The 20624-nt window shown below is 48.2% G+C and overlaps 9 protein-coding genes across 9 annotated transcripts; 3 read left to right on the top strand and 6 right to left on the bottom strand.

Moving 5' to 3' along the window:
• Positions 1–251: 251 nt before the first annotated feature.
• BKA67DRAFT_674503 (major facilitator superfamily domain-containing protein) lies at positions 252–2404 on the bottom strand (the record flags this gene model as incomplete). Its single annotated transcript, XM_046108757.1, has 5 exons — positions 1974–2404; positions 1601–1918; positions 1072–1547; positions 516–947; positions 252–417 (listed from the first exon to the last, which is right to left on the bottom strand). Exons 1-5 carry the CDS (start codon positions 2226–2228, stop codon positions 252–254), a joined length of 1647 nt encoding a protein of 548 aa, XP_045962719.1. The 5' UTR covers positions 2229–2404.
• Positions 2405–3103: 699 nt separating this feature from the next.
• BKA67DRAFT_533637 (uncharacterized protein) lies at positions 3104–4424 on the bottom strand (the record flags this gene model as incomplete). The annotated part of the gene is made up of 4 exons (XM_046099730.1): positions 3104–3161; positions 3217–3699; positions 3767–4125; positions 4269–4424. The coding sequence occupies 4 exons, from the start codon at positions 4422–4424 to the stop codon at positions 3104–3106; spliced, it is 1056 nt and encodes a 351-aa protein (XP_045962718.1).
• A 725-nt stretch (positions 4425–5149) lies between these two features.
• BKA67DRAFT_511994 (cytochrome protein) lies at positions 5150–6742 on the bottom strand (the record flags this gene model as incomplete). The annotated part of the gene is made up of 1 exon (XM_046097438.1): positions 5150–6742. The coding sequence occupies one exon, from the start codon at positions 6740–6742 to the stop codon at positions 5150–5152; it is 1593 nt and encodes a 530-aa protein (XP_045962717.1).
• Positions 6743–9018: 2276 nt separating this feature from the next.
• BKA67DRAFT_656671 (S-adenosyl-L-methionine-dependent methyltransferase) lies at positions 9019–10353 on the bottom strand (the record flags this gene model as incomplete). Its single annotated transcript, XM_046106978.1, has 2 exons — positions 9019–9552; positions 9628–10353. The coding sequence occupies 2 exons, from the start codon at positions 10351–10353 to the stop codon at positions 9019–9021; spliced, it is 1260 nt and encodes a 419-aa protein (XP_045962716.1).
• A 352-nt stretch (positions 10354–10705) lies between these two features.
• Positions 10706–12257, top strand: BKA67DRAFT_689609 (dimethylallyl tryptophan synthase GliD1). The gene has a single exon (XM_046109108.1). The coding sequence runs from the start codon at positions 10888–10890 to the stop codon at positions 12235–12237; it is 1350 nt and encodes a 449-aa protein (XP_045962715.1). The 5' UTR covers positions 10706–10887; the 3' UTR covers positions 12238–12257.
• Positions 12258–13410: 1153 nt separating this feature from the next.
• Positions 13411–15193, top strand: BKA67DRAFT_513165 (choline dehydrogenase; the record flags this gene model as incomplete). The annotated part of the gene is made up of 2 exons (XM_046097543.1): positions 13411–13624; positions 13671–15193. 2 exons carry the CDS (start codon positions 13411–13413, stop codon positions 15191–15193), a joined length of 1737 nt encoding a protein of 578 aa, XP_045962714.1.
• A 777-nt stretch (positions 15194–15970) lies between these two features.
• Positions 15971–16930, bottom strand: BKA67DRAFT_689608 (glutathione S-transferase; the record flags this gene model as incomplete). Its single annotated transcript, XM_046109107.1, has 4 exons — positions 15971–16268; positions 16395–16574; positions 16650–16842; positions 16898–16930. The coding sequence occupies 4 exons, from the start codon at positions 16928–16930 to the stop codon at positions 15982–15984; spliced, it is 693 nt and encodes a 230-aa protein (XP_045962713.1). The 3' UTR covers positions 15971–15981.
• Positions 16931–17751: 821 nt separating this feature from the next.
• On the top strand, positions 17752–18755 carry BKA67DRAFT_512960 (putative metallo-beta-lactamase domain protein; the record flags this gene model as incomplete). The annotated part of the gene is made up of 2 exons (XM_046097520.1): positions 17752–17907; positions 17967–18755. The coding sequence occupies 2 exons, from the start codon at positions 17752–17754 to the stop codon at positions 18753–18755; spliced, it is 945 nt and encodes a 314-aa protein (XP_045962712.1).
• Positions 18756–18830: 75 nt separating this feature from the next.
• Positions 18831–20406, bottom strand: BKA67DRAFT_558156 (aflatoxin regulatory protein-domain-containing protein). Its single transcript, XM_046102310.1, has one exon. The coding sequence runs from the start codon at positions 20171–20173 to the stop codon at positions 18872–18874; it is 1302 nt and encodes a 433-aa protein (XP_045962711.1). The 5' UTR covers positions 20174–20406; the 3' UTR covers positions 18831–18871.
• Positions 20407–20624: the final 218 nt, after the last annotated feature.

Here is a 20624-nt window from a genome sequence, read left to right as displayed (position 1 = left end):
TTTGTAAAAGTTTATACCTTCTCAATCACACATCAGAGTGAATCAAAGATAGTTACAACTTGATCATGAACAATTAATTGACAAAGGATCACCAAATTTCAATGTTAACCATCATGATATCATTTCTTCTAATTGAAGAACGACGTAACCACTTACATAGGCGTGTTTGAGCCCAGACATATGTGACATATTACGCGATAGTAGGAATGGTTCTTACTTGCTGTCATATGCTAGCACTATGTGGTACGGATCTATATCTTGGCCAGGTTGCTGCAACCCCACCAAGCCCTGTATCTTTTGCCAAATACATAGAGAGGAATAGCGGTCGCACACAATGCAGCAGTCAAGCCGGCCATTGTTTCTAGCATTCTTTCAGGCCCTTGATGATCTAGCCACCTGAAAATAATTCTGATCAATCTAAACCCTGTTGTTAGCTAGGACCTAGGGATCATGCAAGAAAGGGAGATCGGAAAGCAGGCGGTTTCGGAGATGTTCAAGAGCCTTGGGTATCCTACCCGTAGAAAAAGAAATTTTTGAAAGCAGCGTTCATGATGAATATCTCGGTGCTATGGGGACGCCAGGCATCCAGAGCATACTGGCCGCAAGCGATCGTAATGATGGTTATACCAAAGAGAGTTACTCCCCAAAGAGTGACGAGGACATAGATTGACTGGCAGGTTTGCAGGCTTCGCCCAACGCCAATCAGGCCGCCGACCGCGAAAGCGGTGCCGACTGACATGAGAGGAAGACGAAACTCGGGTTCATATACGCCTCGATTTCTTTTGATCAGATAGTTGTTCAGAGGCTCGGCGACCATGGCCATGAACAAGAAGCCCATAACACCGCCGATGAATGGACCCGTCGACGCATAGCCTATTTCCGCCGACGTGTAGGCGTACGGTGGAGCCGCAAGGAGGACTGAAACAAGAACGGTGATGCCTACGTACCTATGCGACAATTAAAGGTCAGTGTGGCTGTATTTGGACGGGGAAAAAGGTTGTCTCAAGCTGCCTCCGAAGACAGCAGAGAAGTGGCTGGGGTGGGCAATTGGGGATTTTCAGAGCAACATACCAGGCAATGATCAAACCTGATACCACAATGTTGAAAAGTGCTCCTAGGTTGAGCAGGATGACGCACAGCGCTAGAAAGTCTCGAAGTACCCTAAAACCTTTCGCTTTGAAGCTGAATGGCCTCATGCGTTTGAAGAATGAATCCCGATTGACAGGTGCTACCACAACCATTCTTGGCATATGAAGCTCCTTAAGATTTGCAAAGTTAACCTCTTTGGCATGGGATTTGTGATACTTCGTTGATTGACCTGCCTCTCCGGTGCGGCTATCCACATTGAAATCAGATGGAATTTGTCTTTCATACGACGTCTCTGGACAGAAAAGCACAACCAGAAGTAACTGCACAATTATGAATGGCAGCAAGATGTGGTAGTTGTAGGGCCAGCCAAGCCGTGCCGTGATGACTCCGGCAATGATGCTGCAGCCATTTGAAACGGCGGCAAGTAGAAATTGGGCCACCGAAATTATTTGACCACGCTATTAAGTATTAAAAGGAAGTAGAATGAAGGACAGAGCTTGGAATGATATACCTCATGAACGAAGAATAGGTCACCGATGGACGCCATTACGATAGACTCATAGGCTGCAGTTGAAAATCCATGGACAATACGGGAGGCGAGCAACTGGGGGTATGTTCTCGCTGTCTCCGCCACCACCACAGCCACGATTGCTAAGCTTGATGCCGCAAGGTACTGCGGCCGCTTGCCATACTTTCTCGACAACACCGAAACAAGTGGAGCGGCGGCTCCTGTTGAAAGGAGATTGTAGCCCGCCAGGAGTGCAACATCCTCTACGGGAGCCTTCAAATCTAGAGAAATTTGATAAGTTCCTGCCGCGAGCAAAGGGCCCTGTCAATATTCAGCGCTGAAGCCAGTGCACACAGTCGATGTAACATGGACGCACAGAGCATGACCCGTGAAGGATAGTCCCAAGAAGAAGGCTCCCTGCAATGAGAATCCTTTCGCTCCGAGGCCAATTTAAGGGGTCATTTGGATCACTCGAAGGCTGAGGCGCGAGAATTATGTGCTCATATTTGCCCGTTCCGTGTTTGAGTCTTGACCAGTGCTCATGGATCGCCGAAACTTCTGATGCATCATTTAAGAAGACAGTGCCGACAACTTTGTCGGCGCTGACCGGCTCGAGAATTCCAAGAGGCATCGTCGTCGAGCGAAGTGGCTGAGTTTAGTATATTCTGACACCGTGTGGAGAATCTCTCAGATTATGAGAACAAAAGCTTCCACGGTGCCGGTGGGATGAAAGAAAGGATGGCGTTGACTTTACCGCTCTACTATCCTCTTGATAAGAAGTACTTCTGCCCAATCAATATATCTACCTGATGCCGAAGGTGATTTGGGGAATATTACTCCACTCAACACATGCTGTTCTGTAGATGAAGCAGCAGATCGGAAAAGTGGTGTAACCACACGGAGGGGTAGCAGGGATCGGAGGGTAACACATCTGCACAGGCCTTATATCTATATACAGGGTATATTACGGCAATTGAGGTAAGGATATTATGGCAAACAACCGCCAAGCGCCCTTTTTCATGGATCTGACTATTTTCTTTTAAATGGCTTCGATGTGAGCCCGTGAAATCTTTTGGGGAGTTGACGCAAATCAATGAGAGTCAGGTGTGAAATATTTGAGGAACTGGATCACGAAATGGCACTCTGGATACTTTCTAATTATTCTAATGGACTGATAATGATTTATCAAACACTTTGAGAGTTGTTTTAGGAATTTTATTTCACACTTGGCGTCTAAGAAGCTAGAGTCCGGAATTATAGGTACACCCCAGACTGAAGACACCGATCCATATATCAGTGCCTGCCATCCGTATTGTTGAATGTGATATGGTTAGGACAAACTACCAGTCGTTCATTCGCAATAGATGGACTTTGTTAGGTCAAGGTTCGACAATTGAAGCCTCCAGAACCTCCAAAGCATGTTTGTGGGCATCGAACTGCAGTATCCAGTCCTCACGAGGTAGTTTGATACTGTCCGGATTTTGCTTGACATTCCTCCAATCAGCTTTATGCCACCGTTCCCGTGTTGACTCCCGTCTTCTGTACCTCTTTGACTCGTTCATATCTGTCCATAATCAGTTCAATGAAAATGGAAAGACATGAGCATGGGTGGAACGTACCGGATATCCTGATAGGCGCGGATAGATTGCTTCACTCTGTCCTTCCCAGCCTTTTCAAGACACACAGCAATAATTACCCCATCTTCCATAGCCTGCGAGGCACCTTGTATACTGGTAGGAAGGAAAGGATGAGCTGCATCTCCAATCAATGCAATTCTGCCACCATCGCTCACCCAATGTGGCAGGGGCTCCCGATAAACGAGCTTCCAGTCAACGACTGAAGGTGTTTTCTCCACGATGGCCCTACAGACCGGGTCCCAATCAGCAAGCACTTCGAGAACATCTTCGACTCTACCCGGAAGCGACCAAGACTCTTCAATATCGTACGTGTCTTTATGGGTGAGAACCCAACTGCAATATTCGCCTCCCTTGAGTGTAGAGAATAGAAAATGTACATCGGGTCCGATCCATCCGTTGAACGTGTCTCCATCAACACAGAACTGGGCTGTGCGATGATCACGGGCTAATTCGATACTTGGAAACCTGGAATAGTTTAGCAGTCCTCCAATGTCGATCTATCGTCACTAAGAACGACGGAAAAGTATCATACCAGGCTCTCCATATAGCATAGCCGCTGCTTTTAGGTTTATCCTCGTATCCTATCACAAGCTCACGAGCTTTTTTGAGCGGACACCATCGGCCCCAATAACACAATCGCAGAAAATCTTGCCAACATGTTAATAGTCCTGATCTTTGAGCATGGATCAACCCAACCTTTTCTTTTGTTTCCAGCTCAATGCCAGCCTCATCTTTGTTCTCGAAATACTGCGTGATCCGCTTCCCTAGATGAATAGGAATCCGAAGCTCATCCCTTACATACTTGAACACGATTTCGTGCAGTTCTCCTCGGTGGCCATTCAATACAGGGGCATCTTCCAGTCCCTTGGTTGCGGGTTGTGTCGCCACAACCTCGCCGGTGTCAAATTATGGATCCTAAACCCATATCGACTCAAGTCGATGCATTTTTTCTTAATTCTGGTAGCGATTTCGCCTTCTGACCACCGATAGAAGATTCGCCCTGCATTAGCACCAAATGAAATGATATCCCCTACCACCTTCAGCTCTGCAAATGCCTCGTAAATCTCGACATCAAGGCCTAGTCGGTGGCACTCCACAGCCGCAGTGAGGCCCCCGAACCCAGCACCTACAATTATGACTTTGATGGGGCTTCTCGGGGCATTTTTCTCTGTGGTAATCGTGCTAGTCATTATGCGACAAGATTGAGGTCAGGTGATCAGGAACAGCATAACCTCTCCGCTCAAATCGACTTGGCAACTACTGAAAGAATACACCTTTGAGACTGCTGACAGAAATATGATTCAGCATATATTTGAGAGGTATTCGTATCGGCAAGCATTGTGAATATAACCTACCCCGCAGGTACCCCGGACGATACCAGAGGTTCCTAAGCCAAACGCGATCACTCCTCCTTTCCTGAAGGCGGAACATCAAGAAGGCATAATTGCCGACATGAGATGTTGGAGTCTTGTTGCCAGATACCTCGGTAAGGATAATAGCACCCGCAACAACCTATCGGAGCCGACACTAATGTATCACCGATTTCAAAGCAGCCGCCGAAATTGGCAACTTGCCGACCCAATCTACAAACAGATGTTCCAAACGGCTTTGTAGCGCATATGGTTCTTGTGATTGAGGCACTGAATATTTGAAGGCGCGTCACAGAGCCAGACTTTTATTTAGCCATGGCCCAAGCTTAATTGTCAGCGGAGGTGTCCACCAAAACACTGTTATCCAGATCCCAAAAGTCACATCGCTGCGTGGTATCTAGAATCGAATATATCACCTTCAAAACGGGACATCAAAGCTCGATAGTCATGATGAGTCCTTTCTACATAGCAGTGAGATCTACTGCAGGTAGATGCAACCCCTGGAGCCTGTAATCATTGTTGTTGCAATAGGTGCGACAAATCGATCAATCAAAAGCAGGAAACCTTTCGAGAAAGTCATTTGCTCCTCTAAGCTCTTTCGTGACCACATGTTCTCGAGCCTCATCTCTGACCTCTATATTGCATTGGAAGCTTCGCGGTCGTATGTTGAAGCCGTCAGTGTAATTGAAAATATCGTACTGGACACCGTGCATTGGAGAAATGTTAAACGCCCAAAGAAGCTTCGCCAAAGCTATGAAAAGTGAATTTGACGCCAAGTCCGCACCAGGGCAAATCCGGCGACCCCAACCAAAGGAAGAGTGTCCTGACTTTGAAGGGTGTGACGATAGACCTTGGAACTCAGCGGAGCCACCAGCTTCTAGACCGAGAAAACGTCGGGGTTCGAAAACATGTGGGTTCGGATAGTATTTGGGGTTCATGCTGATTGCCCATGAGTTGCTCAGTACCGTGGTACCCTTAGGAATAAAGAAACCGTTATACGTATCATCCTCTGTGCTCGCGTGAGGCGTACCCCCAAGAACAGCCACTGGCCGCCACCGTAGAACCTCTTTCACAACGGCGGAGATGTATGGAAGTTTGGACTGATCCGCGAATGTCGGAATTCTGTCAGGACCAACAGCTGCGTCTAGCTCCTTTTGTGCACGATAGACAGCATCTGGGTGGGTAACAAATGCAAGAACGGCACTGCAGAGTGTTGAAGCAGTGGTGTCGGCGCCGGCGCCAAACAGAGACGCTGGAATAAAAGAAAAGTCACGGTCAGAGAGAGCAAATTCATCAGCCTCCCTCTCACGTATTTCTAGTAGCATTCGGCATAACGACTTTGGTAGTGTAGCCAGATTTCCAGATGCTTTCGCGTGCTCGATATCTGACCGGACAGCGTTTACTAGCGCCAGATTTGCATCAGCTTCCTTTTTGCCGTGCTCCTCGATCTCCCGTTTCCATGGCGCTATCAAATTTGGTAGGTGCTTCAGAGCTGGTATGGACTCGACTAAATATTTCCCAGGAACATTCAGACTAGCGGAATACTTCATAAAGTCGAAACGCTGCTTGATGACGTTTGATTTCAGGGAATCAATTCGGTGCCCGTACGCAATGGCGAAAACAACGCTGCTAGTGAACCGCTCAAACTGCTTTTCCCAGCTCTTCGAGTCTTGAACGAGTTGGCAACAAAGGCGAGTTGCTTCAGCCTCCTGGATTGGAATATATTCCTGCAAAGCCTTAGGCATCAAGGTTTGATGAAGCAGCTTCCTTCGAACACTCCATGCCTTCGAGTAAGGCTGTACTAGGATGCTAGCACCTTTCCACAACAATTCACCCATAGCAACCATTCGAGGACGGGATGAGTACTTTGTGCTTCTCTTTTCCAAAAGTTCCTGTGCAATGTGGGGATCCGAGAGAACCAGCGTTGGTCGCCGGCCAATCCAGATGGTGAATATAGGCCCAAAGCTCTCAGACCAGCGTTCGAATTGGATCCACGGTTTCGACTTGGCGAGTTGATGCTGATTTCCGAAGAAAGGGAGCGGCTTTGGACCTGGTGGCATACCTTGCCACAACCGACGGTCTTTGATTGACATGAATAGCAGCAGACTTGTTACCGCGAGAAGCGGGTAAACGAACATAGTCGCTATTGATATCATGGCCGATGTGTACTCAAGCGGGTGAACCCGTGGACGTAATGTTCTAACTATAGTCAAATCGGAGGGCTAGATATGGAGTGACGACAAACGAAGCTTGCATGTAACCTCTCTGGAGGAGCGTAAGCATCACAGATAAGTTCGTATTCGCATTGAAACGCAATTGCTGAGCATACTATCTAATACCTTTCCAATTACGATCGCTGAAGAATTCCTGTAATGTATAATGAACCTTACCCCTCAAAACTCATGTACATACTGATGCGGGGTTACTAAACTGCCGCTGGGGCGGGCGCCAGTAAAGATTGCGAACGATGCAACAAAGTTGGGAGATGTGTGGTGCGCTCTTTCTCTGATTGCCTCATATCGCTGGAATAGAGTAGTTACTTGCAATTCCGTTCTGATTTTTGGATGCCCCTGTTGTTATCTACCTCCAGTTCTATCTTTGCAAGGCTAACTATGCCCATATCGACGCCATTGCCATCTCCCCGCGTCGCTACTTCGGAATCTTCTTTACTCCACCACATTTCCTTGTGGGCTTCCACAAGTCCTTAGAGGTAGATACAGTGCTTCTGTGTCGAGGAAGGTCCAGAGTTCATGCCATGTGTCCTCCAGATTGAAATTCATACTGAGACTTCGCCAGCCACGTTATATAGGCTGTATTTCGTCTCTGCAAAATTAGCAAGGCAAGATTTTGGACATTAATACGGGCAAGGCACCGACTTATTCTCTCTATTGGTCTCATTCGAGAGACCTGTCGAGGGCAGAAGGAAATGGGTCTCGCACGATCACTCCTCTACCCAGATCCGGCTGCTTACGGCCCCCGTTTATCTGGCTAAACAGGTTGATCGCGTCGCTGTAGAGAAAACCGTTCAGCGCGGCCCTAATCCACATCTACCATCATGGTAACTCGTTTGCGTAGTGCACACAGAGCATCGTACACACGAGTCTCTCATCTGCAGGACGATCATGTCAACCTAGAATCTCGCGCATCGCATCTAACGAGCTTTTATAATTGCCATTGTCAGGGGAAATAGAATTTACCAGAAGCCAAATTCAACCAACCTCATTAGTTTCGGCTTTGGAAAATAGCACAGAGAGCACGTCGTTGTGCCTTACGAGGAAGTTGGACAGCCCAGGGTATCGGAGCTTGAGCCATTTTCACACGGTAAATACGAATCCGTACTGAAGTCAAAGGTACGAAATGTAGTTCCAAGTTTTCGTAAAACTAACCTTGGACGATCTGGTTCTGAAAGCTGACGTGCTGTAGATCGCGCGCTTCAGGTACCTCTTGCGGAATGATACACTGTCCTGGTTTTGTTGGCCCTCGGCAAGAAGGATATGGTCGATGCGACTGAAAGCAGCCGGCGGGCTATTTTTCACTATGTTGTTGTAGCCCTCGTTCCGTTCATCAAAATCGTGGCAGTTAAGCCTAGCATTTAGGGAATGCACGTCTAGATCGAGCTCTGTAACCCTATGATACTGCTCAGCATTGGCTAGCTCCCGCACCACGACGCAGAAATCCCTTCATTCGCTATTTTCTCCCTCTTCAACCCATCGGCGGACATTGTATGGCTGCTCTCCACGCTCCGGATTTGGCCAGCCACGTTGAAGAAGACCGTAGGCAAACCACTGCTAGGGACAATAGTAATACTCCGAAGACTCGTCCTTAAAAACTCTACGATACCGCCCCTTCGATACCGGTAGTTCAGGCGTCGACTTTGATGCGAGCACGGGAGGACTAGCGGATGCCAATGGCGGAGAATTCAGTTTCATCTTCCAAATCTGGCAGGCATGCCGCCTGTTTCGACCTGGACCCGTGCGACATAAGTTTACGTTTATGTTGCGTGCGAGTAAGAAAAGGTGATGCCACAGGCGTTTTTGTCTCGAGGTGTAGTAGTACAGATCAAACTTGTCTGGTAGCAGACCAGAATTGTCAGCACTCGAAGAGGCTCCTGGAGAGCCAACTTAACTCCCAATGTGAGTTTGATAGCCCGGCCAGATTTAGAAATCCTGTAAGGCTTGGAACATATAGGCCGAGAAGTTAAAAGACTACAGTCCAAGTCCTGGGCTAAACGTAGATAACTACAGGAAATTTGGCAGAGCAATGACAATATCCGATATATCATACATTGAGATGTACAATCCGTCGTTGTTTTCTATGGACGATCGCAACATATTAGTGGATGCACAAGTAGTCATTGCCTGTGATCAGCCTCCGATTGTAAAAAAATTGAGTTTCTCTCCGCAACACATAATCTTTAACTGCTTCCGTTGGTGTTATTAGCTAAAACAGCCACCATCACTGACTCCCGTTTACCGCTGGGTCTGGTGATGCTCTCAATCTTCAGCCCTGCGTTCTGCAGTAGGCTGTGCCAGTCCTCCCACTGTCTCTCCCCTGCGTTTAACAGTTGCATCATAGTCAGATCCTTCTCCCGTTGCATGCCCTCAACGTAAGCAGGAAGGGAACCCGGAGCAAGGAGTACCATGTCTACGATGATGATCTTGGTGTCTGCTTTCATGGCGGCTATGGTTTTTTCGAGAAGCTTGGCAGCGTCCTCTTCGCCCCAGTTGTGAAATACGCCTCGCATGAGATATACGCTGGCTTCTTTGACCGGCTGGTCATTGAAGAAGTCATGAACTTGCAGCTCAACTCGGCTAGAGACTGCCGGCGATAGCTTCTTTGCGATCTCTTTGCCTTGGTCGATGAAACGCGGCAAGTCTTGGACGACGAAAGATAGTTGTGGAAATGCGTTCGCAAGGCCAATGGCTATTTCGCCATCTCCGCCTCCAACCTAGAAGAATTAGTGTTCACAGCTGCATTGATCCCGGGTGGGGATATTCTTTGGGATGAATTTAGGAGCTCTCACATCCACGACCAGGCCGCTTCCAAGCCCTTCCCAGTCAAAGTATTGGATCAAATCGTCAACACCACTCTGCGGAGTAATGACTGCGCGACTTCTCATATATCCGCCAATTTCCTTTGCCAGATCGGGAGTGGAGTTGATGTGTTCAAAGAAAGACTTTTCAGTGCCCATGGCGAGACTGTAAGCTGTCTCGTTACCGGTTTTTGTCTCACCCCACCTTTCAGTAGCATCAACCATCTTATGCATCGTAGGAACGATACGTCGGGCTATAAAAGTTATCCAGTTCTGGAAGTGGCCATCCTCTTGAATGAAGCACTCCGACAGCTCGGTGTGCACCAACTGCCCCTCCTTGGTTTCGCCCAAGAAGTTGGCCGTCATAGCCATGCGAGCGATGGACCGAAGCGTCTTTTCCGAGACTTTTGCTATAGCGGCAACATCCGCGTACCCAATGGACTGTAGTCGAGAGGGCACGTGGGCGGGAATGCGGAAATGACAAAGCCAATGTATAGAAGCAAATTGCTGGTGCTGCACCACCATCTGCGTCAGAGCCTCATCAGGCCGCAGTGCGAGTTGCTGAAGCCGTGATACACTATCCAGGAGCTCCTGCCTAGTAGCCTCAGACTTGCCATTGTCTTTACTACCTTCCCTGGACTCTGTAGATAGACTGTGAACACTTTTTGCCACCTCCCCAGCTGCTTCTTGAAGCGAAGACAGAGTATGTTTATCCATGATCAATTGTCAGAGCGGACTGTCATGAAGAAGAAGTAAAAATGTTGAAATAAAGAAAAGAGAGAAAAAAAGAAAGAAAAAGGGGAGAAAAAGGAATGCAAAAAAGCTCGTCATGGCATGGTTGATGCATATCATGGATGTGTAAAGCACTGATCGGACACCGATGCGCTGATTACGTGTACCAGATCTGTCGGATGCCGATGTGCTGCTTGCGGATACCCCAGATTTGTCGAATGCCGAAAGAGCTCTGTGCTCCACACGGCAGTACCACAGACACGGGGAAGGCCGCCGATAGTGGTGAAGATTGTCCAACGAGTATTTCAGGTATTTACAGGCAACCTTTTTATAGTTGTGGATTTTATTTTAGATTTGATGGCTCTGTGATCATAATTCCAAGATAGTTTGTAAGCCATATGATCATTTGGCGAAACTGATGCGAGATTACATTCCTCCTGTGACTTGCTCCCTGGAACTCGATTCTACGACATTCGTTGTCATTGCTTCTGTTCATCTTAACAAAGTCACCTGAGAATCATGGGCGCCGAGCAGGAGGTCGGACAATTCGATGTTCGCAAAACACTATCAGGATGCCTACCCCGTCGTGACAAAGACAACGATCAGTGGTGGAACCTCACCGGCAAGCATCTAGCGATACTCCTCGAGGCGGCTGAGTACTCCCTTGAGAGGCAGTACGCAGCCCTTCTGTTCCACTACCACTGGACGATTCCCTACATGGGCGAAGCACCTCCCCTGAACCATACAACGCCTTCGAAGGGCAAGGCCAGCCTTGCCCTCGACGGCTCGTCGATTGAATACTCGTGGAAGTGGAACTCCCTCAAAAGCCCCCCAGAGGTGAGATACACCATTGAGCCCACCGGACAATGGGCAGGGACCGAGCTGGACCCCTTAAACCAACATGCGACACGCCAGATGCTGCATGATCTTCACGGCCTGCTGCCGGGACTTGAAAACACCTGGTCTAGTCACTTCTTTGCGTCCATGTTCGACCATGACAATATCCAGTACGTCAAAGAGGCGGCTCAAGGCCCGAAGCGACGTGCCACTACCAACATGGCTGTGGAACTGGTGAAGAACGGTCCAATCATCAAGACATATTTCCTACCGCAAAGGCTTGGTCAGAAGGGACCAGTGCCGATTGAGCAGTGGCTGGGTCCCCTGCGCACATTGCATCCTGACAGCCCCTCTAGGGATGCTGTCCTGGACTTTATTGCGATAAATGCCGAGGGCAAGACTCTCGTACCTTTCGGTATCGGCATTGACAACATAGTGCCAGAGAAGGCGCGGATAAAGTGGTACTTCCACACTCCGCACACGAGCTTCAATTCTGTTCGAGAAATCATGACACTTGGGGGGAAGATTGCCATACCCAACATGGATAATCTCTTCGACCAGCTTCGCACCCTCATTACCAGCATTAATGGGGTACCGGCTAGCTTCCCTGATGATAAGGAGGTACCTTCAGGTTCTGAACTCGACCCAGTGGGCAGTAAGAAATATAGCTGCGTGGCGGAGGCGCTGTCAGGCTACCTCTATTACTTTGATGTCTGCCCAGGGAAAGAACTTCCGGAGATCAAACTCTACATCCCAACGCAGAGCTATGGACCTGATGACCTTAGTATAGCGCGCGCTCTTATAGCATGGATGGATGCACAAGAAAGGGGTTCATACTGCGAGGCCTACTTGACTGCTCTGCAGAGACTTGCCGAGCATAGGAGGCTGGAAGACGATAAGACCTTGCACACCTTTGTGAGCTGTGCATTCAAGAAGGGCGAGATTGATGTGACTTCATACTTGGGGGCGGAGGCATTTCATCCGGGTAGAACGTCTCGCAAAGGAAGACCTGGTTTGAGGCGAGATGAGTAGTGGTAGGGAAATGAAAAAAGGAAAGACTACATTTTCGCTCTTTCCTACCTAGTCATGGAGTATTTACTAGTCTATTTCTTTTTTGTTCAATCAACCTAGAAACACCCTGAGCACATGAAATCGTCGATACTTTCGTGAATGAGAAGTGTTGGTGATCTGTTTAGCTTTGGTGGCTATGGCCTGGGCAAACGTTGCCAGATAATTCGTTACCTATAAAAACACTGCCTAGTACTAGATAACTAGCTAATCTGAATTAAATTGAAGCGGCAATGAGACTCTTCCGGTGAATGAAAATCTGATTCATCTTCCCAGAAGTATCAAGATCAGAGACCTAATAATGCGATAAGGTCTACACACAATGAATATAATGTAGATGAATACAAAGTACCTGTTCTGTTTTTATGCTATAGCATAAACACTCATTTTAAAATAGTACAGAGATACGAGGATGAAGAGAACCCAAGCTGATGTGGGCTGAAATCAAGTGGCTGAGTCGCTGAGTGCCCAGGAGCAATTATTGTCAGCGCTCCCACGGTGGGTCCAATAGAAACGTGATCCTGCAATCAGCTGGTGCCGTGGGCACGACGACAGGGATTTAGACATGCGAGGCGTGTGTGCATGATCGACAGGGTCAATCTGATAAATCCGTCTAGTCGGGGCGCTGCACGTTTTTGGGCTGCAGCTTATGCAATCACTATTCTCACGTGGTGGGCGCCACGTGGGTACCGGATTGTATCATCCACTTCGATTGGAGGAGCAGATGAAGGATTCTCTTCTCTCCCCTGCATCATCTGAGGCTTCCCAGTTGTGCTTGAGAGTAAATTTTGCTTTGGTGTCATTATGCCCAATGGCGTTCTTTAGATCCCACATGAACATGGAACTGAGCACCATATCCATGACATTGGCATATCATTTCAGCTGCGATGTGTTGCGTAATTGGTATCGGTTTCCGGGGATCCTCAAGGATTCTATCCCGAGTCATCCCTTGCGTCGTCGTCCTGTTCTGATAGATTGTAGCAGTCTGCCATGGCTTCGGTTTCCGATGTAAGGGGAAGTAGTATTCCCGCGTGAAACCATATCTGTGTCCTCAACATAGAATAAATATTCCAGGTCGCTAGATTAGATTGGTGACATCTGAAACATTTCTCTATCAAATTTGGCCCTCAACTCATTATGGCGCGAGACGTATTCTCCTTGAAAACCTTGATAGCCGTTTGGGCGCTCTATGCGACGTATGTCGTAGCCAATGTTGTGGATTATGTGATTGTTGGAGGCGGCCCCGCCGGTCTCGTAGTCGCAGAGCGGCTATCTAGCAGGGCAAATGTCACGGTAGTCGTTCTGGAAGCTGGTCCAGATGTTCAAACTGACCCGGCGGTTGAGAGTAAGAGTCTACCATGGTCCCCAAGAGTTATTTGACTGACAATGCGATACAGCACCGGGGAGGTTGATCGAAGTTACGAATCATATTGCTGATAGACTATGGAACTACTTTTCGGAACCAGAACCAAATCTCAATGGCAATACGCCTGAGCTATGGCAAGCTAAGGTTCTTGGTGGCGCCACTGCTATAAACTCTATGACCTACTGCCGTGGGTCGTCTTCTGTTTTTGACGAATGGGCCACCATCTCTGGCAATCCAGGACTTGCGTGGGATTCCTTGCTCGATGACTTCAAGGAGACGTCACATTATACCGATCAAGAATTAGACTATGAACAGGTGGTGGAGCCAGGCGCCTATGGCGATGGTCCGGTGGAGGTTACCCGTGTTAAAAGTTTGACGGGGCTAGAAATACCGCTGAGTGAAGAAATGGAGTCATTCTTCCAGCTTCCCGAGGTCGATATGAACGACGGCACGGGTATTGGTGTTGACTTGGGCCTATCGTCGATCCGTGCCTCCAACCGAACACGTTCCTACGCCGGCAACACATACACTTGGCTAATGGGTAACCGCCCCAATGTGCGCATCATCACCAACGCCTGGGTTCAGCGTATCGGTTTCCGAGGACGGACCGCTACCAACGTTACGTACATTAACACCCAGACAAATGAAGTGACTGTCCTTGAGGCCAAGGAAATCATTCTTGCTGCAGGTGCACTCAACACTCCCAAGCTTCTGTTTCAATCTGGAGTTGGTCCCAAGCGCAACTTGACGGCCTTGGGCATCAATGTTGTTGCAGATGTCCCTGGCATTGGGGCTAAGCTGTGGGATCATCACGCGACCTACGTCGAGGCGGAGGTCACTGCTGGCATTGATACCATCTGGCAGCTTCTATTCAACTCAACTGCGTCGAGCATCGCCGTCGAGCAATATGAAGCCGACTACTCCGGCCCCTTAACCGGGCCACTTGGCGAAATGTATGGAGCAGCCCGCCTGCCGAACTCGGCCTTCTCTGGTGTAAATGCCAAACACTACACATCGCTTGCCGCAGACCGGCCTCATGTTCTTTGGCATTATGCTGCAGTTGCATTTTATCCCGGCTCCCCAAATGTGAGCATCGTGTCTTTAGCACCAACCCTCGTCCAACCAGAGGCGCCTGGGTACCTCACCATCAACTCTTCCGACTACACAGCTCCTCCACTTATATACTCCAACTTCTATGGCTCTGCTGCGGACAAAGCTGCTATCATATATGGCCTCAAACAGGCCCGTGTGCTGCTTGAGGCCGAGTCACTTTCGCCGTATGTGCTCAGCGAAGTCTACCCTGGCTCAAGTGTGACTTCTGATGAAGACATATGGAAGGCCATTCAGGCCGGCAGCACGTCGTTCCACCATCCCGTGGGAACTGTGCCCCTAGGAAAGGTCCTCAAAAAGAATTGGAGAATCAATGGCGTGAAAGGCCTCCGTGTTGTCGATTCTAGCGCTATGCCAACGCTACCCACGTGCCACATTCAGGCCTCGGTATATGCCTTTGCACATCGCGCTGCATTGGACATCATAGCTGACGACAAGATTTGAAGCTCATATTGCAATTAATAGTTCTCGGTTCTCTTTATTTCATTCCTTGCCTTTCTTTTAATGTCCCCTTTCTGCCTTCTTATTGGCCCTCAACTAATGATTGATATCTTTTTATTTTATTTTATTTTAGATATTTAAAACTCACTGTTATGGATCGTAAAATGTGTCATGAAAGGGTTGTGTGATTAAGTCTCCTAGTGCTTGGAGGGCCATGTATGGTGCTGTGTAGCATATTATATGCATAATATCAATTTACTGGACTTCACATGCCATTCCTACTTGAATACTTGGATAAGATGGGTAGTTCGACTACCCTGGCCGTGTGGTGACTTCTACGCTAATAGTATAAATAGCTGCTACGCGCAATTGTATGGAAAGTTTACATAGGTAACTCATGTTAGTACGTCGTGGGTCTTGCCCAAATAAATACGTTCAAAGGTGAAAGCAAGAAAGATATATCATTATGGTATCTTGTATTGCGGACCGCCAAGATGAAATTGTATCATAGAATCCCTGCACCCAGGCACGACATTGACGTTTGTCCGCAAACAAACTCCATCACGTGACGGTCAACCCTAGCTTCCGTAAGTTAATAGCAGTATTTAGGCAAAATCTTTGCTTAAATAGCGGCGATCAGAGGGCAGAATATGATATGCATAGCTAAATCGGGCGAGTTTACGGTTCTAAGGTTCAATGTCAGGTGGTGGAAGTCACTATAAACGCGCTTTGGGGGAAGGGTCTTTGGGTCAAGAAGTAGATATTTATCATAGAACACTACTTGGACAAAACTATGAGCTTTTCGGTGTGACCCCGTTGATCTTGTCTGGTACTAGCTTCGGATAATCCAGGTTGAGAAGCTTAAGCTCGCCCGCCATACTTTTGTATATGGGTAACTCATATATCTCATGGAACCACCGCATCAGATTGGAATAATCGGAATCCATCATTGGGTGAAAGACCCGGTAAGCGTCAACGAGCATTGCTACAATGAATAGGTCTGCCGTAGTCAACTCCGTTCCTACAAGATACTTCCTTGTGGCCAAGTGTTCGTTGAATATCTTGAAGTGGCGATGCACTGAAGCGTTCAAAGTTAGAAAGCGATTTCTTATATAAATTCTGTCTCTAGGGAGTCGGCAAACAAAATATATGTTCATCCCTGGAAATCACCACAACATGCAGACAGGACTTAGGGACTGCTTACTTGAGCGCAGGCAGTCTTGCACATTTGAGCGAATGACCTGGGGGCGGCCAATCAGGGGTAGTATGCAGCCACCGATGCATGGCAGCATGTCACCATTGGCGAAGGACATCCATTGGATGATCTCGTAGTATTCGCGACGATTCGAGCCCATAAGTGTGGTTGAATCACTCTGGGAAGTGACTAGGTAGGTTATTATCAATCCACATGTACCGTGTGTACATGTTTGATGCATGTTAGCAGAGAACAAGTACGTACTGTAGAGGGCAATAGGTATGCATTCACTAAGAACCCAACCATCTTTGCCAACAAAAGTAGGTATTTGGCCTAAAGGGTTGATCTCCAGAAGTTTCTTGAAATTCTTCTCTTCCGCCCGAGTGGCGTTCACGATATCAAGCTGAATGCCATGTGCCTCTGCTATGGCCATTATGGCCGTTGTCCGTGGATTGGGCTAGTGATAAAGTCAGCGCCGGTCTTCTCGCACTTGTTTGGATTTAAAACTTCACATTTTGGTGGATGTACAACGTTCCGAACGACATGATGAACTCTTAAAACCGGCTTTACTGTATTTTACTGAACAAGGGATATCCTGTTTCCACAATATTAATTTGTGCGCGACCTTTTTCTTGCGAAGGCAACCGTATCACGATTTGAAATGGAAAACTAAAAAGTCCATAGGAAAAATAAAATGAATGGAGGCCGTCGAATAAATCTTGGAGGCCAATTATGCTGACTGGGATTTGTAACTATATTCAGTGTCGTCTGACCATTCAATGTACTTCATGAGGTGCATTGAGTTGTCGTGAGGGACATTCAGCTGTCAGCAGTCGCGAATTCCGAAGTTGCGGGTTCGGTCAGAGTACATACCGGGGGCCGACTGCACCAACCACTTGTTCTGCGACCAGTCTCAGCCCGTTTCCCGAACTTTTCGGTCGATGGTGATATTCAAAGTGAGTGTCCACTCCCGATTGGATCCCACTTGTACTTTAGCTGATAATCTCTAGGCTGGGTATGCCAACGGCTTAGGCAGGCATCGGAGAACCCCAAATAGGTGAGACTAGGGGGTGACTCGATGGGTAATACCTCAAGTTGCATGGTCCCTGCAGAGCATAGCCTCTGCTTTGCGAGGTCAAAAAGTGCCCACCTTTCCTAAAAGCTATCGTCGAGCAATTCAAAGTGGGCGTGAACTGAATTGCGGATACTCCGCTCTTATGTACTTGAATTAAGTAGTATATCGTCTATAAATTTTGTATGATCACAGTGATTGCATCATTCTAGATCTTTCCGGTCCTGTCTGATAGCAACCCTGTGAATCTGTCGACACGAGTGGTCTTGTTCAAAGGATACGGAAGCCGCCAGAATGGGGGAGGGTGGTTATCGTCAAATCAACAAAAGCCTCAACATTTGTGCTTTTGAGGACTATCTAACGACTCAACAAGCGCGATTACCCAAAATACCTGATGTGGAACAAGTCAGCCCTCGTGTGCTCCGTATACTTGGTCAAAACCCAGGAAAGGTATCATCATATATCTAACGGCCTTCCTAATTGGAGATTGCTACTAACAAGTAGTTCAGTTTACTCTCCAAGGAACCAACACTTGGATCGTCGGAACCGGGTCCAAGCGATTGATTATTGATACCGGCCAAGGTATCCCTGAGTGGGCGGACCTCATCTCGTCGACCTTGAAAGACCAGTCCTTCTCGCTATCTCATGTCTTGCTCACCCACTGGCATGGTGACCATACTCTTGGAGTCCCCCAGCTCTTGCGCCTCTACCCAGATTTATCCCAATCCATCTATAAGAACGATCCCGGAAATGGTCAGGAGCCGATCTTCCCAGGCCAAGTCTTCAAGGTGGAAGGAGCAACAGTCCGCGCCGTCCACGCCCCTGGCCACTCAGAAGATCATATGTGTTTTGTTCTGGAAGAAGAGAATGCCATGTTTACTGGTGATAACATACTCGGAAATGGGAGCAGTGCGGTCGAGGACTTGAGCACCTACATGGAAACTCTGAAAAGGATGCAGTCACAACAGTGCGCTATTGGATATCCAGCCCATGGCGTTGTGATTAAGGACCTCGTGGCCAAGATATCCGGAGAGCTTGCTCTGAAGCTGAAACGAGAGACGCAAGTCGTACAAGCGTTGCAGGATCCAAAGCCCCGAAGCCAGCCCCTCGGACGGGGACCAGTGAGTATGACCGTAAAGGAGCTCGTCACAGCAATCCATGGGGAGCATCTAGATGAGGAAGTCAAAGCCATGGCACTGGAGCCGTTTATTGAGGAGGTTCTGCGCAAGTTAACGGATGACAGCAGAGTGGCATTCCAGTTCCTCGATGGGCAGAAGCGATGGTTTTCCATAGAATAAGTTGCATTAAGATAGTCAATGATATGGTATATGATCTTAGGAAGACCACAATAGAGCATATTGCGGAAAGTAGTTGTCCGAACCTCTGTATTCATAGCAGCTATTGTATATGTAGTCTATTCCCCTCTCAACATGGAGATAATCCCACCTGACAGCGATTTCAGCTTTTGCTTTAATTCCGCATCGAGTTGGTTCCATGTGTTTGACGAAAAATGCGTTTCATCTTCACTTAGAGCACTCTCACCGGCTGAGAGCCCTTGCACTCTGCCCGCTGCACCGCGCTGTTGTATCTGCTCATCCATCTTCTCTGATAGCTGCTTCGCAAGTCGTTGCATGTGATGCAGCTCGGAGAGCACATGCTGTGCAGCCATGTGCCGCGGGTCTTCGTCCCTGTCAACGCTGGAGCCTTTCGTCGTAGCAGACCCGGGAGAAGCTTGGTACGGCAAAGATGAACGGCTCCGCACCGCAGAGTATCTACCAGCAGCTGTTACGCCCATTCGAGCTGCTGCAGTGTAGCCGTCGAGGGTTCGGAGCACTATCATCAATAAGATAGACAATAGATAGCCGTCCCGTGAGCAGGAGCAACCTAGGATCGATATCACAGCATCGATGATTCTTTTGTTGGTGGCAATGATGTCTCGGGTTGTCCGGCCGGCGCTGGGACTATCCAGATCCCTCGAGCTTGAGCACAAGCTCATCGTGTTTGGAGATAACTCCTTCAGAAGGTCCATGGCTCTGTCCATACATGATGCTCCTGACTCAATGGGACGCGACTGCGGCGTATTCGTGTTTGTGCTGACCACTGTCCCTGTGTCTGAGTTTGTCTCGGTATGGGCCATGGCATTGTCAAGAAAGGGTAAATCCCCAAGGAATGCCAGGTCGTCTTTCCCATTGTCCAGGCTGCCAAAGGGAGATTGCATTTGACCGGGGCGATCACAGAGCGTGAGCATCGCCTGAGGTGATGCTAGATAGTCGTCGAAATGACTTCCCTCGACCACCGATCTCATCGGTGAAAATACCTCGACTGACGAAGAGCCTGAGACGTGGCCCATGAAGTCCTCCTGGTTTGCTTGGAACCATTCATCCAAACACACCAATTCCTCAACTGGCTTCTCGCTCATCATGCTCGGAGCTGTTATAGAAGGTGTGCTAGGTTCATTTTCGGTCCTAGTGCTGGACCTTGCCCATGACACGCTCCTCCGACCCCCGCGGCGTGTGGCAACATATGTGCATTGTATACCTCTTTTTAAGCACCGAGAACAAGTCGGCTTTTGTCTGGGACACTTCAACTTCGAGGTCGCGCAGGCTTCGCAGCTGTCACGCAATTTAGGTCCCGCAGTCTGGGGTGCAGGGCTGTGCTCGACAGGTTCTGAAGACGATGGTGTAGGTAGGTTTGTGCTAGAGTATAAAGGAGGCATTATGCACAGTAGCGTTACAATTGATCAACAAACCATTGCGGAGACATGCGAGCGGTTGGAGTTGTATGTCTTCACACTAGAGCTATGTAAGCAGCTAAAGAGCTCTTGAACTTGTCTACAGGGCCTAGTGTAGGGACAATGCAAAACTGTCAACAGCCGTCGTCTGAAGTTGCGGCAAGATGAAGAAATGGAGCTATAAGAGGCCGCGCTTACACATACTTGATTTATCATGGATATTCACTAGTCTAGTACTAATGTTCGTTCGGTCAGATTGTCTCTACGGCAATATGTCTCTCCACAATTTGACATGGATATTCATTCACGCTAATGTCATGTTATACCGTCGATCAGCACGAGCTACCAAGTGGCTTTGGACTGGATGCTTTGACTTGGTGTTCTAAGTCCCATACAAACAGGTTAAAGCTCATAAGGTATAATGTATTCGACCAGG

This window comes from Truncatella angustata (genome assembly GCF_020726525.1).
Source record: "Truncatella angustata strain MPI-SDFR-AT-0073 chromosome Unknown BKA67scaffold_2, whole genome shotgun sequence".
NCBI classification, from domain to species: domain Eukaryota; kingdom Fungi; phylum Ascomycota; class Sordariomycetes; order Amphisphaeriales; family Sporocadaceae; genus Truncatella; species Truncatella angustata.
This window is presented reverse-complemented; position numbering and strand designations above follow the sequence as displayed.

Coding starts and splice junctions, on each gene's coding strand:
- BKA67DRAFT_689609 (XM_046109108.1), top strand. CDS start 10,888: ATGGGCGCCGAGCAGGAGGTCGGACAATTCGATGTTCGCAAAACACTA.
- BKA67DRAFT_558156 (XM_046102310.1), bottom strand. CDS start 20,173: ATGCCTCCTTTATACTCTAGCACAAACCTACCTACACCATCGTCTTCA.